The sequence below is a fragment of the Periplaneta americana genome, chromosome 11 (assembly GCF_040183065.1).
Source record: "Periplaneta americana isolate PAMFEO1 chromosome 11, P.americana_PAMFEO1_priV1, whole genome shotgun sequence".
NCBI lineage: Eukaryota > Metazoa > Arthropoda > Insecta > Blattodea > Blattidae > Periplaneta > Periplaneta americana.
Genome location: NC_091127.1, coordinates 73,787,102 through 73,810,671, shown reverse-complemented (window position 1 = coordinate 73,810,671; position 23,570 = coordinate 73,787,102). Strand labels below are relative to the sequence as shown.

The 23,570-nt window shown below is 34.7% G+C and overlaps 1 protein-coding gene across 1 annotated transcript in view; it reads left to right on the top strand.

The window, feature by feature from the left end:
* Positions 1-23,570, top strand: part of LOC138708529 (phospholipase B1, membrane-associated-like) — a 41,243-nt gene that overhangs the window by 9,084 nt on the left and 8,589 nt on the right. The window contains exons 5-6 of the mRNA XM_069838643.1: positions 1,595-1,740; positions 10,808-10,976. Coding sequence (XP_069694744.1) covers positions 1,595-1,740; positions 10,808-10,976 — 315 coding nt within the window. The remainder of the gene's footprint in view (positions 1-1,594; positions 1,741-10,807; positions 10,977-23,570) is intronic.

Here is a 23,570-nt window from a genome sequence, read left to right as displayed (position 1 = left end):
AAAATTAACTATTTTGGATAATTTTTTGAAATGATGGTCATCCTCACGAGAAAGAACCCTTTCCGGTGCCGTACAGTCGATTTGAAATCAAACAGCCCCTCCCCACGCCATCAGAGCTATTAAACGAGAGAATGGTTAGTATTTTAAATCTTTTTTTTTAACACAGAAATGTAAAAACAGTTTCAATTGTTTACAAATTATAGTGTACAATATTCAAAATGTCTTCCGTTCTGCTGAATGCACAATGTAAGCGACGTATCAACTCTTCCTAGACTCTGGTGAGCATGCCCAGGCGTAACCATTTGTATTGTGTGTTCAATTCGTCCACTAATTCAGGAATGGTGCGTGGTTTATTCGCATAAATACGATCCTTGATGAATCCCCAGAAAAAGAAGTCCAGGGGAGTCAAATCAGGTGATCGCGGAGGCCAACGGATTGGGCCTTGTGCGATCGATCCACCTGCCTGGAAATACTTCTTCTACGGAATAAACACTTAATTTCATCGACACTATTTCCAAGTTCAAACCAGGCAGCAATTTTTTTCTTCTGAAACAACGGTAAGTGGCTGTGTGGCATTTTATCATTGCAGTCTCTCACGACAATGTGTATAGGCATGGCCGTGTGCCATTATCCTTGTCGTAAGAAGGCATGCTCCAGGTCATTTTAAGTTGGCATCAAATGCACATTATACATAGATAAGTAGTTTCCTCTGGCTGCGGGGGAGGGGTGTTTGTTTCCAAATCGAATTTACGGCACCGGGAAGGATTCTTTCTCGTGAGGATGAACATCATTTCAAAAAATTATCCAAAGTAGTTGATTTTTCGATAGACTCGTTACTTATGAAAGACTCTGTAATAGGCTATAGGTCTAGCTCTATATACAATTTTCACTTCACTTTTCACTTTTTCTCTAATTAAGTGCAATGAAACCATTGCTTTGCACAATCGTGTTTTACATTGTATTTACAACTATTGTTGTTAGGCCTTGAAAGTTAAAATTTTTACACAGAAACTTGTTGCTAGGGAAACCATTCTTCATAACATAAACTATACTGAAATGATCTATTACAGTGCACTTATTGTTGCTTAGTTAACATTTATAGTTTTGAGGAGGATTTGAAATAATATTGCTCTAAATTTTCAATGCAAAATATGATGGATTTGCAATTTTAAAAAATACGATCGTGCAAAAAATGCCGTACAGAACACGTTTCTGAAGTGTAGTACAAAATCTCGGAAGTTGAAAAACGAGCAGAGAGAGATTTTCAAACCTTTTCTCGATTTTGTAAAAGCACTTCCTAATCTTGTATCGTAATATACTATTCATTTTATTAACACTCAAAATAATGTGAAAACACTAGTCATAATCCTGGTTGGGTCTTTACATTTAGGCGGATAGTAGAATATCAGCCAGTGGAAGCAAGCTAGTGAGATTCTACAGTATGTTTCGTTAAACGACTGAGCAATTTCCATTCCATGATTGTAGTGTTATTGCTGTACAAAGTGTTCATCGTCTCTGAGTGGTCTCTTTAATTTGGAAAGGACTTTAAATGAAAAGTACTTTCACTTGGCTTTGTATTTTTATCTCACAACAGATGTGTCAGTGAGTGTGAGAGTCAAGAGGAGTCCGATGTGTAGAATTCTGCACAATCTGTTCTGTCCGTGCTTCCACCAGGGAGGAGGAGAGATGGACACCATCACTCAGTTAGTTCGAGATTACCAGGACGCGGCAATAGACCTGGTACGTAACAGAAATCAGTTCATTCTGTTTGCACTGCATGACCCTGATCACTGCCACTATCATTAACACTACCAGTATCTTTTGTGAATTATTTTTTCTTATATACACAAACGATATCTACAGTGTGTCACAAAACCATTGAGAGTCCCATATTGCCTTATTTTATTCCCTTTGAAAATAGTTTTGTATTTACATTACAGAGCTGACCCTATATGTGATTCCATATATTTCTTCCACTCATAATTGAAGGAGTCAGAGCCATAGTGGGCCAAGCGCCATACATTAAAAACGGAGAAAACAAGGGTTAAAATTAAGTGCTTACCATTATTCAATGAAACATTATAGCAAGTAATATAAAGTATACACATTAAATCTAAATGATATGTCATTCTTCATTAAACTATGGTATTCATTTAACTTTAACCCTTGCTTTCTCCGTTTTTAATAAATGGCGCTTGGCCCACTATGTCTCTGAACCCTTGAATTCTGATTCAAATAATATAAGCATTGAGTGCCATAGCTTTGTATTTTGATCATTAACAAAACAATTTAAAGATTACGTTTACTACGTCTTTAGGCATTTCATAAAATTTTCTGCCGATTTAAAAAAAAAGCAACTCAGGAAGAGACAAATGAAGATTTTTGTGTGTAGTGTGATATTGTATGGGATAGAAACATGGACATTACGACGAAGTGAAGAGAAACGACTGGATATATTTGTAATGCTCATATGAAGAAGAAGAATGGAGCGGGTGAAATTAAGTCTGTACTCAACTATTTCTCTCAAGTACTAGGCCTATATACGGGATATCTCGTTTGAAGTTTATCGTTCGGACTGATTCAAGATTAATAGTTTCTTGCGTGTCCGCATTTTTACTGAGCTTCCCATTTCTGTTTCTCGCGTTTTTAGTAAGTACTTGTATGTTATTGTTTTAATATATCTATTACCATGAAAATAGGTGGATGTGTCTTATAAAATTAATGCTGAAGTCCACTGTGGTAACATACTGCAGCGTTTGTAGTTCATATAGTTCCAAATTGTGGTTCTTGAACGTAAGACTCTGGTGAGAAGGTTAATGTTTCAATATAGTTTGCAGAATATTATCAGAAAATGTAAAACATTCACTAACAGGAAGGGCTTCTTATATTAATTCTGCAAAAACATCTGATATCTCTCATGCTGGTAAAAAAAACCACTTTCGAGTGTCGATGTTTTGTTACCGAATGGACTACGATACAGTACGATTATTTAGTCCTGCCAGTCTCCGGCGATGTGCGCCTGGGTCAGGCGAGTCCATTTAGTTACGCCAAGGGGCGTCTGGCTTAGTCAATCAGATGTCATGTGTGCGGTAGAGCGATATGTTTCTAGTACAATTAAGCTGTACTGAATTCCTTTACCGACCGCACGCCCTTATCTCTACTCCGGAGCTCTCCCCACTAATCCTATTACTTCCCCTCTTTCGCGTCGCTGAGCTGTCAGGACTAAATAATCGGTCTGTAGCCTATTTCCTTTAATTTTTCTAAGCCAACTCTGTCCTACGTGAAATTTACATAATTTAATTTGAAGATTAGAAAAATTAATTTTGGCAGTATTGTGTGCTGCTACTTTAAAATTTAACAAAAGCTTTGAAATGATTCACTGCTCTCTACATATTTAGGGGCATAATTTCGTCAGGAAGTACCAAAATATGTTATATGTTTGGATATTAGCATTTGGCGAAATCAAGTATAGTTCGAACGGAACCTGGTGAAGCTTGACCTTGATGACGAAACCAGTTCTACGGGCGGTTACAAGACTGGAGGGATTAACGCTTGTTCAGTCTCGCTTGCATCTCATCACTGTAACATCGGCCGGTAGCCGACTCCACACCACACTACTGCTCTCTCCCTCCAAGCTTCAATAGGTTCCTCACGAGCAATAAATGACAGGAATGTTGAAAGCATTAACACAAGAATGTATGGTGTACATTTCATAGAAATGGTTGGGAGCATAATAAAAAAAAAAAGCCGTCAAACAAAACACATGATGCATTATTGGGGAGACTAGTTACATTTGTTTTGCAAGTTAAGACGATTTTACTGTTGCCGTTAGAAATGAACAAATCTAATTGCTGCTCTCGCTCGCTGTGTTCGTTGCACTTGTCTTTCGAGTCTCGTCTCGTAACTCTCGTGCGCTTCGGATCTTGCTCATCAATCGGCGTGGAAAGATTACGTAACTTTGAATAACATACATAATTGAAATATACACATTAGAGATGTTTAATTGAAACAAAAAGACAAAACGAATCAGTAACATAGTTATCAAAATGTTCTGGTTCTATTATCAGAGATTACCTAAGGTGTCATAAATAGAAAAAAAACTGTCAAATAAATTTGCATTTTTAAGAAACATAAAACAAAACGTTAAATAAAGCGTTAATATTTTTTTTACTTAAGATTATGCATTTGATCTCAAACATACGAAAAAAAAAATCCTAGCCTTTTAATAAGGGCCTAGTAATTAAATAAAGATTGGGGAACGGATTATTATACACTGAAAAGTAGAGATAATGTTTCAAATAGGCTACTTGATTGTTTATACATATATAACAGTTGCGAAAATAGATAAAGTTCGGTCTGATATACATAAACAACTGTGGCGATTCAAGGCTACGTGACGTTAAAGAGTTGCCCACTTCCGATATCTTGAATGTTCGCTTAAACCAGACGTCTCCAAAAGCGTACTCGCGAGTAAGCCCCTGAACGGAACCGAAGCCAATACGTATGGAGTGCGCTCTGCCTCACCCATCCCCACCTGTACTGTACTCAATGTTTATGCGCAAACGAAGAGCAGTGGCTGATTGTCATTATCATTGTGTTGGTCGGAGTGTTCCACCGTTTCACAATGTCTTTTAATCATGGACGTTGTACATTCAAGGGTGAATAGGAAGAGAATTTTTTTTTTGTGTTAGTGGGGAGAATGTGAAATGCTTAATTTATTCTAAAATTCTTAAGAGTGTGTTAAAATTCAACATGCAACGACAATACTCGACTCTTCACAAAGAATATCATACAATTACAGGCATGTTTGACCTGTGAAAATAATTTATTTTGGGGCTATCTGTGTAACTGTTGGTTATACATAATAATCAGTATATTACAATACATTTACACTCAGTTCCGCATGACAAACAAAGTTTTTCGTTTAATTTTAGGTGAAATGCGTAGGCCTACAAATATCTTGATAAATATAAAACAAGAAAGCACAAACACAAATCACACATGTGTCCTCAGTCTTAAACAAAAAAGCTCCTTGCTAGCTATGTTCTAACTTGGAATATTGGAAAATCAATGAAGCCCTTTACAGAAGCACCATTTGTAAAATCGTGCATGTAGGACGTTACTAAAATACTGTGTCCAGAACAAAGTCAAATTTTAAGAAAATTAAATTGTTTCGAAGTAAAGTTCAGAGAAAGAATTTCAAAATTTTAAATGTAATTGAACCTGAAGTCGAAACCACAATTAACCAGTTTGTAGCTTACTCACTTGAATTGGACAGATAGAAATGACAAAGCTCAACTAGCCATTTTCATCCGAGAAGTTAATGAACATTTTACTGTGTCTGAATGTCGTCTAGATGTAATTACAAAATACAACTGGAGAAGATCTTTTCCAGGCACTGAAAGGCACCATAGAACAGAAGAGGTTGAATTTACAATGGTTTGTATCAATAGCAACAGACTGGGCTCCAGCTTCATAGTATATCAAAATAATATACAAACGAATGATATTTCTTATTCTTTTGATGTTATTATTTGTAAGCATAAGCAGACCGTTGCCGGGATCCCCCACTGATCGCTCCCATCTGTTGAGATACGAGTCTCTTCCCCTTCTCTAGCGTTACAGCACACTGTGTTCGGCGGGCAGCATCGAGAGCACGAATGACGATACGCTTTTTGGAGACCTCTGGCTTAAGCAGTCAACGACGTAGGCAATACTGTCGTGCGGGTTTTCGGCTTTGCTAGCGCTGTTACTCTTACTTTCTCGATAGTTGTTCAACTCTAGTTGCCGTCCATATAAGAAAATTGTTTTCCAATGTGTGTAACTACATTTTGGTAGAAACTTATTTTAAGGCTTCTACGGTGGAAGAAGGGACAGGACGAAGTATTTTATTACGTTTCCTGCAAATTGTCCGCCTGAACGTATCATCTGCACAAAAACAAATAACAAAATAATTATTCCCTTTAATTTTGACCCCAATAAACCTTTAGGTTTTGCATATAATTCATCCGCTTCCTGTCTTTTCAATTTAAAAAAAATAAGATATGGTGAAATGTTTTGATGGTCACGATATTCTATTTTATTAAATTTTATAAGTTTCAAACTAGCATGGCAACCACCTACGAAACAACGTCACACAATGCAATTTTTCTGTTGCCGCATCCTCCTATATTTACTGCCACTAAACTATTATGTTTTGTCCACTATTAGGCTACTTTTCTCATATTTACAAAATCTTAACACGTTAAAATACACACACTTATTTAAAACTCTTAAAAGGACATTTGTTTATAAAATATTAACACGTTAAAATACACACGTACAGTATTTGAATCTCCGAAAGGGCATTTGTTTAAAATAAATTCGCTAAAAATACATTAGGCCTATATTGAAGCGATATTATCTCCATAAATTAAACCATGCACATAGTCCATTCATTACCACTACTACTACCAAGACTAACCGAATGCGCTACTACATACAACCATACTAAAGCTAAACGAGGTAGCACGCATAGTAAAGCGTTGCCAAACTAAGCATGTTAAATTCTGAACGTGCCTACAGCCCAGTTACTTTATGGTGACAGCTCGTCGACGCGAGAGAGGAGAAGGTTCGACTGTGGGAGGGAGACCGATCCGAGACGGAGGGAGCGTCTTATGAATGGAGGGAGGGAAATACAGTCATATCAGAAATGAAGTCTCACGTTGCAGCGTCTGCATAATTTTGAGCTCCTGTCACTGTGTTCACTTCATACTCCGGAACAATAGTCACTATTAAACACTAAACAAGTAAACTAACGTGGAAATACAATGAGAAGCAGTTCGGAACAATAGTCACTAATAAACACTGAAGTAGTAAACTAATGGAAATACAATGAGCAGGAGTTCGGAACAATAATAAACACTAAAGAAGTAAACTAATGTGGAAATATAATGGGCCGCAGTTCGGAACAATAGTCACTAATAAACACTAAAGTACTGTAGTAAACTAATGGAAATACAATGAGCAGGAGTTCGGAACAATAATAAACACTAAACAAGTAAACTAACATGGAAATACAATGAGAAGCAGTTCGGAACAATAGTCACTAATAAACACTAAAGTAGTAAAGTAATGGAAATACAATGAGCAGGAGTTCGGAACAATAATGAACACTAAAGAAGTAAACTAATGTGGAAATACAATGGGCCGCAGTTCGGAACAATAGTCACTAATAAACACTAAAGTACTGTAGTAAACTAATGGAAATACAATGAGCAGGAGTTCGGAACAATAATAAACACTAAACAAGTAAACTAACATGGAAATACAATGAGAAGCAGTTCGGAACAATAGTCACTAATAAACACTAAAGTAGTAAAGTAATGGAAATACAATGAGCAGGAGTTCGGAACAATAATGAACACTAAAGAAGTAAACTAATGTGGAAATACAATGGGCCGCAGTTCGGAACAATAGTCACTAATAAACACTAAAGTACTGTAGTAAACTAATGGAAATACAATGAGCAGGAGTTCGGAACAATAATAAACACTAAAGAAGTAAAGTAATGTGGAAATATAATGAGCAGCATTTCGGAACAATAGTCACTAATAAACACTAACGTGGCAATACAATGAGAAGCTATCGAATCATTATATTTAACAGTTAATCACTAATTAACAATGAAATATACTCATGCGGAAATACCGGTAATGTTCATCAGTGCTTCACTGTTACCTTTCCCATCATCATCATCATCATCATCATCATCATCATCATCATCATCATCATCATCATCATCATCATCATCATCCATGTGAATGATGGGGCGGCCTTCTTCTCTGTACTTCTTTATTTTCCTCAAGTACTGCAAACTTTCGGCCCTAAAGCTTTGATGCTCCATCACAATTTGGCGATTATTTTGTGTTTTTTTCCAATGAAATCCTAATTTGAAAATAACTTTCCTTAAAGTCGAGATATCTCCCTGAAAGTCGATAGTCTTTCAATTTCAATAATATATATTTTTTAAGTGTGGGCCGCTATTTCTGTGAAATATAGAACTCGTGCTTTGGTTCGTCTTATCACAGCTTCATTAAAGTTGTCCACAGTTGATTTCGGCGCCGATTATCAATGTCTTTAGTCTTCCTTATTATTTGGCTAACACAGCTCTCAGACACAGCGGTAAACTCTGCTACAAGCTTTCCAACATTTGTTTCGTTTTTTCTTCCGACGGTATCTTCATAAATCGCTACACGTTGCTCGCGACTGCGAATGCAATACCCGACCTTTCAGTTTGCTTCTAACAGGCAGTATTTTCACAAACAGAAAATAGCAGTGAATCTAGACAATAAATACTACATACTAAACAATACAAAACAGAAGCACTACAACTATTTAAGAAACTAAATGAAATGTACGTAACAAACACACTAAATTGCAATACACAAGACAGTGGTGGTGTAGTACGTCCTTAGCGCGACTGTACGCCCACACTAACGTTCCCGAGATGTGACCGCCAGCGCAGCCAGGGAAAGACTAAAATGAACACCCCTTCGAACAAACAGTGAACTCGCCCAAACCACTGCGTCGCCAGGCCAGAGCTGTCACCATAAAGTAACTGGCCTGTACTAGAGATGAACAAAACTAACTGCCGCTCACGCTCGCTGTATTTGCTGCATTTGTCTTTCGAGTCTCGGCTCATCTTTCTCGCTGCGCTTCGAGTCTCGCTCGTCATTCTCGAAATATCATTTGGTCGGCGTGGAAAGATTTCGTAACTTTGAATAACATACATCATTGAAATAAATAATATTATAAATGTTTAAATGAGACAAAAAGACAAAACAGAACAGTATCTTAGTTATGAAAATGTTCTGGTTCTATTACATGATATTACCTATGGTTATATAAATAATAAAAAAAACAATTCTCAAATAAATTTGCATTTCTAAGAAACATAAAACATGACATTAATATCTTTCTACTTGCGATTGCACACTTGATCTTGAACATATGAAAAGAAAATTCCTAGCCTTTTAATAAGGGCCTAGTAATTAAATAAAAAATGGGAAACGCATTATTATACACTGAAAGGCAGAGATGTTTCAAATAGGCTACTTGATTGTTTATACATATACAGAGACATCATTTTATTTTTACTAACATTTTTAATATTAACCTGTCTATACCTTTAGAGAACCGGAAACACCGCTTGCTCCCCCCTCCAAGACTGGAGTTCGATGATACTGGCGTAAAACACAAATCACTCTACTAGGTATAGGATGGAAGAAAAGTAGTTCATCCATTTACGTAAACTATGAAATATCGCGATTTTGAGTTTGATAATTTTCATTAGGTTTTTCTTTAATCAAAGTACAGTATTGTATTAAGAATAAGTGTTTTTACTCACGAAGTGAGTTATCCATGCGACGTATTCATTATGCAGTGTATACTGTCTACAGCACATTAGTGTACAATATAGAGAAAGAAATTAAATTGAAAAATAATCATAATATGAATATTTAAACACAATTTTGAAAATGGTGGCCGTTCATTTCGATACAAGCTTCAGTTCTTTTGTGCATATTATCGCACTATAGACTATTGCATCTAATTCCAATTGCCAGTTTCGTCCTTCGTACTAGTAACTCATGTTGAAATAATTCTGTACCTACTCTACGTCCTTCTGCCCGACCCGAAAATATAAAATTACTCAGACATGCTATCTACTGTCCGTCCAAGTGGTTATGCCGCAGGATTGTAGAAAGGGAGGAAATCACGTGAGAGTTAATTACTTAACGAGGCCCTTTTATTTAAGTTAAATTAAACAGCTGTATAATATTACGTAAACTTCCAATTCCTAAGAGAAATTAATGTTTTCAGAAAAGAGCTAAAACAGCCCAGCTATTACAGAGGGGCGAGCAGAAGCAGGTGGGGGAAATCGGGATCCGACGTAGGCAAACGGACAGTACCTGTGCGAAAATATGATTCAATATTGAAAGCTCTTTCGTCACTGGAAAACGCGAACATATTTCTGGAACGTACTATACTCAGTAACTCAGTACTGCTTAATATCTGCGGTCTTGGTTCTGTGTGGAACTTCCTTAGTAGAAGGGGTGGGAGTGAAGTACATTCAAAAACTCAGGTACAATAAAAATTGAAGTAAAAATAAAATGATGTCCCTGTATAACAGTCACCAAAGTAGATAAAAGTTCACTCAAGTATAAACAACTGATGACTTCGGGACTTCGGGACTTGATCACAATATCGAGTGTCGGAAGACTCACAACCAGTCTTTACGTCAAGGACGCGACGTAATACAACATTGTCGTGCGGGTTTTCGGCTTTGCGGACGCTGTTAGTCTCGTTTTCTCGATCGTTGTTCATCTCTAGTGCCTACATTAAAAGAAGTACGATGAACTGTCGTGAGCTGTAGGGACTGAGTCCCGGTGGTATAAACGCTTTATTCGATTGGATGAAATGCCAGTCATTATCTTTTGCAGTTCCTGATGCCTGTCCAGAGACTACTCTTAATTCTTGTGCTCTTGGTCTGCTCTTCGGCCAGAAAATTTGTAGGACATTCTGGATGTCTCCCAATATTGTCAACTTGAACTAATATTATAAAATACTGACAGTATTTTTACATAGTCATTAGATATGTAGAATTTACGTTAGTATTTTCGCCTCTTTATCTTATGCCTTTCGTTGAAGTTAAAACTAATATATACAAACTATCTGCCACAAGACGACATTATTCAAGTTTGGATGGATCCATCATACGAGTACTTCCAAATTCCTACTGTATGTAATTTTCCCTCCTGATTTGTAGGTTTCAAGCGGCCGTTACGACGCCAAGGATGACTTCACTGTAGTGGTGCAGCCGTTTATCCGTTTCTTGAACGCTCCGTCCGACCGTTCATCCCGATTTAAGGAGGCCATCCACGTGTCCTTCGTCACCCATGACTGCTTCCACTTCAGCCAGAAGGGTCATGCTATGGGTAAGAAAATAAGCCGCATTACATATCTTCCAATTGCAAGCGCAGCCAATCACTGAAATAAAGTACTTTTTTACGATTTTTATAAGGAAGTTAAGTTACGAGACTTTATTGCTTAAAACAGATAGGTACAGTAAGTACATACTCTTTGGACTAACTTAATATCTGCTCCGCTTTAACAATTCATTGATTGGTGAATTTCTTCATTATTTTTATTTTTCATTATAAGAAGTATAAACCTACTTTAATTACTTCAGGGAAATACTAATATCCAGTGTCCAACCAAAGATTCTTAAATTCCTAGCGAAAATTATTACGATTTTCGCAGCACATACGTACACCTACAAGTGGGTAAACCTTAAAATATGTAATTTATAAACCTAACAGAGCCAAGAATAAGGGACAAGCTGCTCGATGATGATAAGCTCTATGCTTAGACTTGCTTCTTCAAATAAAATTTTACGAGACGTAAAGACTGTGTGAGACGGAAATCGAAGAAACGATTCTGGCAAAATGACACATTAAAATGTTTATTTTCACGTAACAGTATTGTTATTATAATGGCAATAATGTTACATTCCAGCAGTTTGAGAAGTTTTATACGTGGACGCAGTTATTTTTAAATTATTTATTTGGTTCTGAAAATTACAAGTAACTTTTGGTTGGTTATTCAAAATTGCATATATAACATCTTCTGTTGTGAAATAATGTTAGTTAATATTTTATTGAAAGAAAAGTCCAAAGAAATATTGTAACTCGAGTTTATTTAAAGTTCGAATATTGCTCACCCATGTCCTTTAGTCACTACTACCTGTACAGCAATACAGAGTATCCACCCATGAGAGATATTTGAAAAATCTAAATAAGTTTTTTCTGTAACATTCATCGTTTTAGAGGAAATCGTTATATATCTTGATTACACAACTTTAAACACTATATCACTTCGGAATATGTGTTAAGTGTCTTTCTCGTGTTAAATTTTACCGTACCTGGTTAACATGTTTTAACCTGTTATCGGCCATCTTCAGAACTGTTGGTGTGATGTATTTTTTGTGTTCTTGTTTTCTTGTTTCCTGTGGGGGTGTGTTTGTGTAGTATAATGTGGAGTCAAAGAGTGTGTGTCTTCTGAAATTAAGTTGTGTTTTGAGAATTTCGTTTGGATGTGTTTTTGTGTGTCTATATATTTCGTATTGTTCTAGTGTGTTTAGTTTCTGACTTTTTGGTTGAATATGTAAAATTTTCATGTGTGTGTTTATGTCTCTGTGGGTGTGGTTAGTATTTGTGATGTGTTCTGCATATATGGAAGTGTTTTATAGTTTTGTTATGGTTATGATGTGTTCTTTGTAACGTGTTTGATATGATCTGCCTGTCTGTCCCATGTAGAAGTTGTTGCAGGTGTTACATTTGAGTTTGTATACGCCTGTGTGGTTTTATTTGTTTGTCTGTGTGTTGAGATGCTTTTGTAGAGTATTATTTGTTCTGTATGCGATGTAGTAATTTAATTTCTTGAATGAGGCTGCAATCTTGTGTGAGTTTTTGTTTTCGTATGTTGGTTTGATGCATTTTTTGTGTTCTTGTGTTTGTGTTGCATTCTTATGTTTTTGTGACTATGTTTTGTCTTTGTTATTATGTTGCCTACTATGTTTGGGTTGTATCCGTTTTCTTGTGTTATGTTTTTGATTGTGTTTAGCTCTTCTTTGTAGTCTTGTTGGCACATTGGTATGTTGAGTAGTCTGTGTACCATTGTTCGGAATGCAGCTTGTTTGTGTTGTGTTGGGTGATTAGATGTGTTGTGTTTGTGTTCTGTTCTGAAGATGGCTGATAACAGGCTGAAACATGTTAACCAGATAGTGTTAAATTTAACACGAGAAAGACACATAATACATATTCCGAAATCGTCATGTTTCTATGAAACATTTGGCAACATCACGACTGCTGCAAGCTCGGCCTGCACTCCTTACCTTCCCCTCCCCCTCTGCTGTACTCAGTCGGTAATACGCGACGTACGCTGCGTTGCAAGATTTATCTCAACGATTTTCGCTAGTATTAAATTATAATTCATGGCTAAACGGTTTAATTTGCAAAAAATTTTTCACGATATTAAATTTTCAGATTATTTTTACCTATCTGCTTGTATAGCAATCAGCCATTCCTCTCTGGCCATTACCGCAATAGAGCGCTGCAAACGTTGGCCAAATACTGTTTTTTCTTGCTTAAGAAGTTAGGCATAGCTTGCAGCAGTAAAATTTTTGGAAATATTCAACATTTTTTCCCTCCATTACTGTATCTTGTACATTAATGAAAATTGGTATGTGTAAAAAATTGGCCTTCTGCTATATGAAAAAAATATTTTTACAATTAAAAAAATTATTTATGTATTTTTTTAAAATTCAAAATGGTGGGAGTTCACTGTGCAGAGATGAAACGTTTCCCTCATAACTCATAAACTTGTTAAATTTTTTACGTTCTCTCTCTTTTATTTTATTGCTGAAACTCATGTTTACAATATCACGCTCTTTCAACTACATTCCTCAATAAATAATATATTTTTTATTTTGTGTTTTGTGTTATTTGACTATTTTTAGGTAAATTTATTTTCATCAGGCAATCTATCAAAGGTAGAGGAGTGATCTTGCATCATATTGTAGATATGACATGATAAATATACACAAAATATTTGATCACAGAATGTTGGATAGTTTTTGAGTTATGTGGGAAACGCTACATCACTGAACAGTGAAATGAATTTTGAAAACAAAAATGTAAATAATTTTTTTAAGTCGTGCTTCATTGAAGGAAAAGTGTAATAAAAGTGCACGTGCTGTTTCTTATGCATCTCTGGCTTAACTTACTGTTCAACAATGCTACAACTTTATTTGTAACAAAGAAGCAAATCAAAATAAGACATTTTAAAATGCATGGTTGAACACTGTCATTACATTATTTAGATCGCCGATATTAGGCTTGAAGGCTCAAACAAATATCTAAAGCTTTAAATTATTATTATATCATCAATGTTTTTCATCATTACAGAGTCCAATTTAGATAAAGTCATGCGACAGTAACTTTCAAATTATCTACCAGTTAATTCATGGCATGAAACTGTGAATGTTTAATTCAAGTTTTATTTGTAAAGTTTTGATTTTTTTTTTTTGCAACTTGAAACAAGTAGCTACATTTTTTTCTAACAAAATGAAAACTAATAGGGATTCCTCATTAATCGCTAGAAAGCACAATATTCTCGAAAAAAGAAAAGATTATAAAAAAAATCATTAAAAATAATGACATACACCACTCCAAACCTATGTCAAATATATAGTATATAAAACACTTTTCTTTAGTAACAACTTTCACATTTATCGCTAATAAAAACTCTTGCCTCTGGTGATGTTTTTTTGAGTTTTAAGATGTTTTCTTTTATCAAAAGTACCAGGTCTCTTGGACCCTTGCCTTTTACAAAGTATGATTATACAAATTGAAATATAAATCGGGTATATTAAAGAAAATTGACCTTTCTGTCTCTGCTGATTGAGCTGCACTTCGAAGTTCATGATGCGTACATAGATGGCAGAACCTGGTAGTTATTCTCGCAACGTCACCAGTAGTAATGTCGTCACATCTTTTCCCGTCTACGTATAATTTTTCCCCGCCATATTTGAGCCAAATAGAGTACTCATCTTTTCTTGGAATTCAATACGTAATCTAATACTGAATTCTAATATTATAATTAAATTGTTCATGTCCGTTTTTTATTGTATAGGCCTATATTCATTTAATGATAATGGAAAACAATACGCGTTAAAGCTTGATTTTTTTAATATATTACTATTTTGTAAAATCATTCTAAAATGATGAGGCTCCTAAGAAAATAGGTGTGGATTTGAAAGAGAGAAGACTGTTCAGTAATCTTTATATGAAACAACGAGTCAAAGTCAGGATAGGAGAAGAAATGTCAGAAGGAAGTGAAATTGGGAGAGGAGTACGTCAAATATGCCCCGTTCAACATCTACTTGGAGAATTTAGTAAATAACTGTTTTCAGAACATGGGAGGAGTGATAGTAAGAGAAAGAAAAATAAAGTGCATATGATTTTCTGATGATATGGCGTTGTTAGCAGAATAGGAAATGATACTAAAGGATATGCTACTGGAGCTAAATGACAGCTGTGAGCAGTATGGGATGAAGATAAATGCAAATACAGTAAGACGAAGAGCATGGTCATAGGAAGAAAAATACAGAAGATGAACTTACGAATTCTAAATGAGGCAGTAGAGCAAGTGGACAGCTTCAAATACTTGAGGTGTACTATAAGCAGTAACTTAAGCTGCAGCCTGGAAGTCAAGAGGAGAATAGCAATGGCCAAGGAAGTTTTTAATAGAAAAACGAGCATCTTCTGTGGACCTCTGGAAAAATAACTAATGAAGAGACTAGTGAAGTGCTTTGTATGCAGTGTGGCAATGTATGGGGCAGAAACATGGGCATTACGACGAAATGAAGAGAAGCGAATAGAAGCATTTTAATGTGGATATGGAAAAGAATGGAACGTGAAAGTGGACAGACAGAATAAGAAATGAAGCTATGTTGGAAAGAGTGGGTGAAGGAAGAGTGATGCTAGAACTGATCAGGAAGAGGAAAAGGAATTGGTTGGGTTACTGGCTGAGAAGAAACTGCCTACTGAAGGATGCACTGGAAGGAATGGTGAACCGGAGAAGAGTTCGGGGTAGAAGAAGATATCAGATGAAATTAAGATATATGGATCATATGAGGAAACGAAGAGAAAGACAGAAAATAGGAAGGATTGGAGAAAGCTGAGTTTGCAGTGAAAGACCTGCCCTTGGGCAGAACACTAAATTAATGAATGAAAATGGCGATTTACTCAAAATCGGTTCATGCACATCCAAGAAAATCTAGTTATCTTATTACATTCCCAACTTTTTTAGAACTAGGAAAATACTATTTAAGCTTCAAATAATTGTTATTGTATTTATAACGTCACAATTTGTAGCTTAGAGAACTTTTACATTATTTTATTGGATGTCGAACATCTACATCACGGTAAATATTATATCTCATTTACACGCAACAAGGCTCATGGAGGCATGCTTTCATGACCTAGGCACTACAATGTGGTGGTGTTCTCGACACCATGCTCCGATCTCCTTTTAGCCTCGGGAAAGACCCAGTACTCAATTTGTCAGAAAGCTGAGTGGACCCTGTGGCCCTTCTGAAATTTTGGCAACGAGAAAAATTCCGTTACCAATCGATTATTCGGGATTGAACCTGGATCTTCCGGTCAGATATAAATTATTTATTTTTCTGTAACGGTACTTTATAAGCTTTCATATGTCATGTAAAACGTAACAGAATGAAGTGAATGATTAACAATCTCTTCTCTCAAATAGACAAACTAAATGTGCCCACTGAAGAAAAGTATTTACATTTCCTTTAAGAATAACTTGTTTTTCTAAAAATCACGTGTACGCCTAGCATGGACAGCTACAAATTTCTTTGTAGAAGTTGAAATATTTTTCTCGGGAGTTTTCATGATGCTGTTCAGCGCAATTTTATTGTATTCATAAATGTCTGCGTTATATGCAAGTTTTAAAATCCAAGATTCACCTTAAAGAACATTTTTATTAAAGGAGATTGTGTTCCATGAAAATATTAGAAGCTCATCAAGAAGTACAAATATCAGGGTTAGCAGTTTTCCCCTTTACAACGCTCCCATGATAATCTCTGGGACTCTAAGAAGATACTGTAATAAGTTGCACACATCTTTTCCTCGGTACAGAACTGCATGTAATGTCATTAAATTTTGGGGGACATTCTTTGAGATATTGCAAACAAAAAAGTTTCATACAATTTTGCTCGTTTTGGCTTTCTTTTTGAGAAAAAACAATTTATATGAAACTTTTCATAGCGTGTTTCGGGAAAGCCATTGATTTATTTCCCAATATGCTCTGTCAATTTAAAAGAGCAGTGTTATTTTGATATATTATTGAAAGAATTTTAGTTTTTTCTTTTAAATGTGCAAAAATTCGATCCCAAAACATGTAACATTTTAAATTTATTTTTAGGACGAAAAGTTACATTTGTTCGGACGAAATTTCTGCACACTTGAAGGACAAAACTATAATTCTTACAATTATTATTATTATTATTATTATTATTATTATTATTATTATTATTATTATTATTATTATTATTATTATTATTATTATACACTGCTCTCTGAAATTGGCTGAGCATATTGAGAATTAAATCAATGACTTTACCAAAACAAGTAATGAAATGTTTTATATAAAACAATTTTTACCTCGAAAAGGAAGCAAAAACGAGCAAAATTATATTAATTTTTTTTTGTTTGAAACATCTCAAAGAATAACCCTTTCAAATTAATAGCATTACTTGCGGTTTATTCTCTATATTTGATCCAGTACCTTGCAAAAGTAAGTTTTCCGTTATTTCTCTATTATATTCAACTCCAGTAAATGATAACGGTGCTTGTCGCGAAATCCCTAGCAAGAGATCGCGGAAACCTACTGGGAACCACTAATCAGTACATTAGATTTTTGCACATGCGAGCAGAATCTCGCATTCAATATTTCTTATTTTCTTTTTCTTTCTATGGAACCCTTTTCTCTCTTCTTTTTATTTAAATGGCAAGGCATTTTCTTTTTTTGTTTGTATTTTGCATCAAACTAATGGACTTTCTATTACATACAGTTAGACAACATTTCAGAATTTACTGCACTTCTCTCGTCTTAATAGTGATAAGTTAACAGAATACAGCAAAACATATTATGACGTGGTTGTACTTCTCCTTATAAGTTAATTCTATCCCACTAAAAGAAAACAATAAATTAGCGATATGTGGAAGTGACATACATACATTAGATTACATTACACTACATTATTGTGCATTACATGAAGTATGAAGTAATTATGTACATTACTAAAATATTACGATGACTGTAGACTACAAAACATTTTTCCATTTTTAAAGGATCTTAGTTATATCGAGGTAAGATAGGTTTGAATTCGTGAAAGTTTTTGTTAATATGTAATTTTATTATTATTAATAATAATAATAATAATAATAATAATAATATTATTATTATTATTATTATTATTATTATTATTATTATTATTATTATTATTATTATTATTAGGGATCGATTCGTATGAAAACATTACTTACACCATCTTAAGACATATACTTAACAAATAAAAAACACTAAAACAGCTAATATTCACCTCAGAAAGTCTGAAAACTATTGATTGTTTCTACGATAATTTTATTATAGCTACAACAACGTTTTTCTTCTTTAAGAATCCCTAGAACCTACAAATAATTGAAACCAATGTTGTAAATGATATCGGCTCAGCACTGTGTCATTGCTTCAGTATTTTCTTTCGATATTATGAACATTAAACAGCATTCTCTCCTCCTTTTACAATGCACAAACATGGCGGAAAGCAGCGACCTGGCTAAGGACAATCGACAGACCTTGGTTATGACTGACGTGAGAATAGTTGTTTCTGTCTCTTCGTACAGATAGCAGCACAAGTCTGTCTTGCAGTTATTTGATTCGGAAAAGTGGCTGTAGAAATTTATTTTCGGTGCAGTTGTCTACAACACGCTTTGGATCGGAGTCTCCTACCGAACCTATGATTGAATCAGCGTTGCCAATTTACAATCTAGATTCTAGATTGTACATTTGCGATTTTCATATGTCCCATGATGTAATATCCAACTAGTTGTTTCAATTCTAAATGTATGATTCTGCCGAAAACTTTCGTTTTGTATTAATTGCTATGCGATTTTATTTTTTACGAGTAAACAAGAACACTAAAATAAATTAATTTAGATATAATTAACAATAATTAATGTCTTAGGAACCGAAACAGATTTCCCATGTAACAAATTATTTAATGAAATTATTTACACGGCATTAAAGAGTTAACTTGTTATTATAATTCCTGAAATAAATTAAAATGACGTATTATCATTTTAACTATTACAGTTCCTTATTTATGAAATGTTCCTACAAATGGTTGGGACAACACATGATAAAATGACTAAGTTGTAATGACAGCTTGGAGGAAATACCTGACAATAGTGTACATTTTCCCGTATAATATTTCAACCTGAATAAATATTATTTGAATAGTAATAGATAACACAGCTCAAACGACAACTATCTCAATGGCATAACAAGGCTAAATTAAGGGAAACAATGAACAAATTTAATCGATTACTTGAGAAACGACGCAAGTCCTTTTTAGCCAAAACTAGTTTATTGTGTTTCTGATATTAATACATTTATTTGCACGTCTGTAGGAAAAAGTAGACACGTCAGTCTTATTTTAAATGATGATGCCACTACAATATTTCCTGAAGACGATGAAATCAAAATATTTTTGGAGAAGTACAGTATTTTTTGGCCTAGTAGCAATAGAGATGGCGCACCTGAGGAGCTGTAGTGTGGGGCTTAAATAAGATATCAATGTTTTCACTTTAAAACGTTTTAGAATTTTTCTTTTATTTTGTAATATGAAGCTACGTCACTTATCTGTACCCCATACGCAAGTTACGGGTTGCTTGGTGAATCTAGGTAACCAAATGCAGGACTCTGGTTATCACACAATTTTAATTACGATAATGTTTAGTCAATATTCCGAAGACTGTTTTAACCAAATAAGTGATTCCAATAATGTATCACTCAAGAGGCAACTAAATCAGGCGATAATAGAATAGGGTTCCTTCCCCCTCCATTGCATACATCGCAGACTAGTAACATATTTCAAAAATCAGACTTAAGATGTATGCAATACTTCTTTTTCTTCTGACAGAATAGCCAGAACCTCAATCATAAATCAATTATGATAATATAAATTGTATTTAATAACCCTGAAAGAACAGTGTATGCAGAGATACCTCTGTCGAGTCTATGTTCCAAAGACGACTAAATACATTAGAATTACAAGTAGTCTATATGTGTCGTAGTATAGTTATCATGAACTTATGTGTTTAGTTCACCGCAAACTGAAAATGTTGTGAAAACTCAATGCAATGCAAAAGGATACAGAGTTCTAACATTAATTTAATGTTTCACAAACATCTTACGCGATAATCTGATTCTTGTACTATTTTTATTTTCTTCATCATTATTCATTACAGTTACGTGCTACACAGTATTGCACCATTTTCCTGTAATATGAACTAAAAGTCTTTAATATCTTTGGTAATTATCAGGGTAAGGAATTTGTAGTGACTAATACGCTTTTACTACGTCATACTATTTTTGACCAATAAAACAGTACGAAAGGACGTATTTCAACAATCATGGCTGTTTATCGCTACAATTTTATCACTTCCCTAGCATTTGTTTGTTTTTATCACTTTCCTAATACTTGTTTTTATCTCTTCTCTAGCATTTATTTCTGTTTGCCAACATTTCAAAATGCAAATTCTTTACGGCTTTGCGATCGTCATTTTTTCCCGCATAGATAGTCAATAATTGAAAATGGCGGCTCCGTTCAAACGTTTCAATTAATACGTATTTTATTGTATTAGAGTATTTTATTTCTTCTAATCTTTATATACTTTCTTCTGTTTTTATCACCTCCCTACAGTTTGTTTCTTTGTTTGCCGACATTTCAAACTACAGATTCTTTACGGTACTATAAAACATGCTTTGCGATCATTTGTTTACTGCATAGATAGTAAACTGAAAATGGCGGCACCGTTCAAACATTTTGGTGAAGCTAACATTAGTGAAATAGAATTTTAGTAAGTCAATTAATATTTTATTGTATTAGAGTTCTTTATTTCTTCAAATTTTTGTATATTTTCTTCTAATCGTGCAATAGTCAATTAAATGCCACTCGAGTTTTGATTTTCTCTAGATAAATCTGCCTGTGTTCCACTCGCAGATTTATCGATAAAATCAAAATCTCTAGTGAGATTATTATTGAGAAAACACTGTGTACAATATATAGCCAAACGTGTAGTGAACTTGAATTCAGCTATTGCACTGATCAAAGTGGAGTACAGTTTAATCAATGAAAATTACACGCAATTTGTTGCAAAGTTATTTAAGAGCAAATGAATGTATAATAGTTTAAAGAAATCGACAAACCAGCGATTTTTCTCGTCAAGTTAGCGACTGAACCCTATTATGAGTTGATAACATTAAGTACAGTCACTTCCATGCGCAGAGAACACCGAACCTGCACAATACTTGCTTCATCAGAGTATAAATAACAATACTAAATAGTGCAGTTGTGTTAAAATGTGACAGTCAGCAGTTCTCGCCATTTATTACAGAGATATGCCGAAAAATAAAACAAGTATGAAATATACAAAATTAAGAGAATATATTTCGGAATATGATGTTGTGTTTATTATTGAATAATAAACTGTTCTGCAAATTTTATAAAAGTTATGTGCTAGATTCTAGGAGTTTCAATGTAAAATTTCATGTGAATACCATTAAAAATAAAAATGCTTATGATGAGAAATTGAATTCTAAGGCTCGAGGTAGCTTACAATGCCTCGGCTGCCGCGCGACAAGCCAATTCCTGCCTGAAAATCTTCCCTCCTGAGTATTGCTAGATGAGTCACCCGTTCCAACTCAATGTTATGTTGGATATTGTGATCTTTCGTCTGTCGATCGCCGTTTATTTAATTGGAATATATCGTACAGTTTAGAAATTATAGACGCGAATAAAACTGGCCTGAAAATATGTCGGTCGACTTTCGGGGATGACATCCTAATACCGGGCCGATGTTATAGACGTATTCACATCAAAACAGCGATTATAATACACTCAGTGAATTTACAAATGTGTTATGAAGCACACATTCTGATGAAGTCTTTGAAGGTGTAGTTTTAAGTGACGTACCTGATTCCAAGTATGCTCTATGTCAGTCGACGTGGAAGGAAATTTTTCCATATATATCTATTTTCTCCCATGTAACAGAGTGTCTTTTCAATGGACAATTAGAAAATGATATTCATTCTGTACTATAACAAATCTGCCATAAAAACTAAGAAGTTTATGTTTGTTAATATTTAATGTTTAATATTGTAACATTTGTGATGTCGAGAAAGTATATTTAGTTCAAAATGAAATGTATATTAAAGTAGGCCAATACATTTCTTTAAACTATGTAATACAGTCATTTGTTCTCAAATAATTTTGTAATAAGTTGCGTGCAATTTTCCATGACTGAACGTTAGGGGAGGTCAGGGCAAGTTCGGCATTAGGGGTAACTTCGTCACAGCATTTGTTTCAAATACCTCAGCAAAAAGGGACTTGTTTAGAGACTAGCGTATTGATAAAACATGGCCGCTTGCTGTGAATAACGCTTGTGTGGTGTGGAGGGATATTTGCAGTTCTGACATGTAAATTCATTTTTAAAACTTATGACTTAGTATAATTATGATATTGAATGTCTTAAGGAACCCGTAACAAGAATATTGACGATATTAGTGAGTGGTATCATTATTTAGAGTGACTAAATCTGTATCAGACTATGAGCTTGGCAAGCCGATCGCTAGCCTCTAATAAGGGCACTGATTTAAAAAAAATCCTGCCAATTGGGGCAACTTCAGCAGTGAGCTACCGATCTTGCAAGAAGAAGATAGGGTTTCTGTAATCTTTGTTAACTAAGTGAAATAAGTACTTATGGCATTTTTAAAGTAATTTAAAGCTATTATACATTTCATTTACCTATTTATTACCGATAAAATGATTAGAAATTACAAGAGGAAAACTGAAGACAAATATGACCTGGACGCACTCAAGAAAGGTCTACGTGAGCATAAAGAAGAGGAGAAAAGCCTGTCATCTGTCGCGAAGAATATGGAGTGCTACGAACTACACTTCAATATTGACTGAAAATAGATCTTTCAGCACCAAGTGTACAAAATAAAGGCAGGTTTAAAAGAGTGTCTACTCCAGATATGGCTGAAAATTTGAAGCAGCATGAAATCATTTTGCAGAAAATGTTTTTCGGAATGTCTGGAATGGAATTTCGAAGATTATTATCTTTCCAATTCGCAGAAGCCAGTCATATAGAGCATCCTTTCAACACAGACAAGGAGATGGCTGGATCTGCCTGACTTGAGGCTTTCATGAAGTCAGAAAAACATCTGAACAAAGAAATATAACACGAGGCACACAAAAATAAAGATAACACTGAAGATATAGAAACATGTTGCATATATTGCAGTGGACAATATGGACTGAAACAGAAAGGATGGGTTACATGCAAGGAGTGCACGTTATGGGCGCATGAATATGTACAGATATGGAAAGTGTATTTCAACAGTTCATTTTGTAAAATATGCAGATGTTAAATTTAGTCCTATGAGAGTTTGTTTTATTGTAAACCAAATCTGAACTTTTAAATACTTTTTTTTTCTTTTTGTGACTACAAATACTGACGAATTTGCCTCAGAGTGTGGGGCAACTTCAGCAAATGTAGCATATTTTAACTATTTTGTATTACTTCAATGCTTCACTTTTTGTAAATTATAATCCATACACATATATGAATATATCAAATGGATTTATCATTAAAATT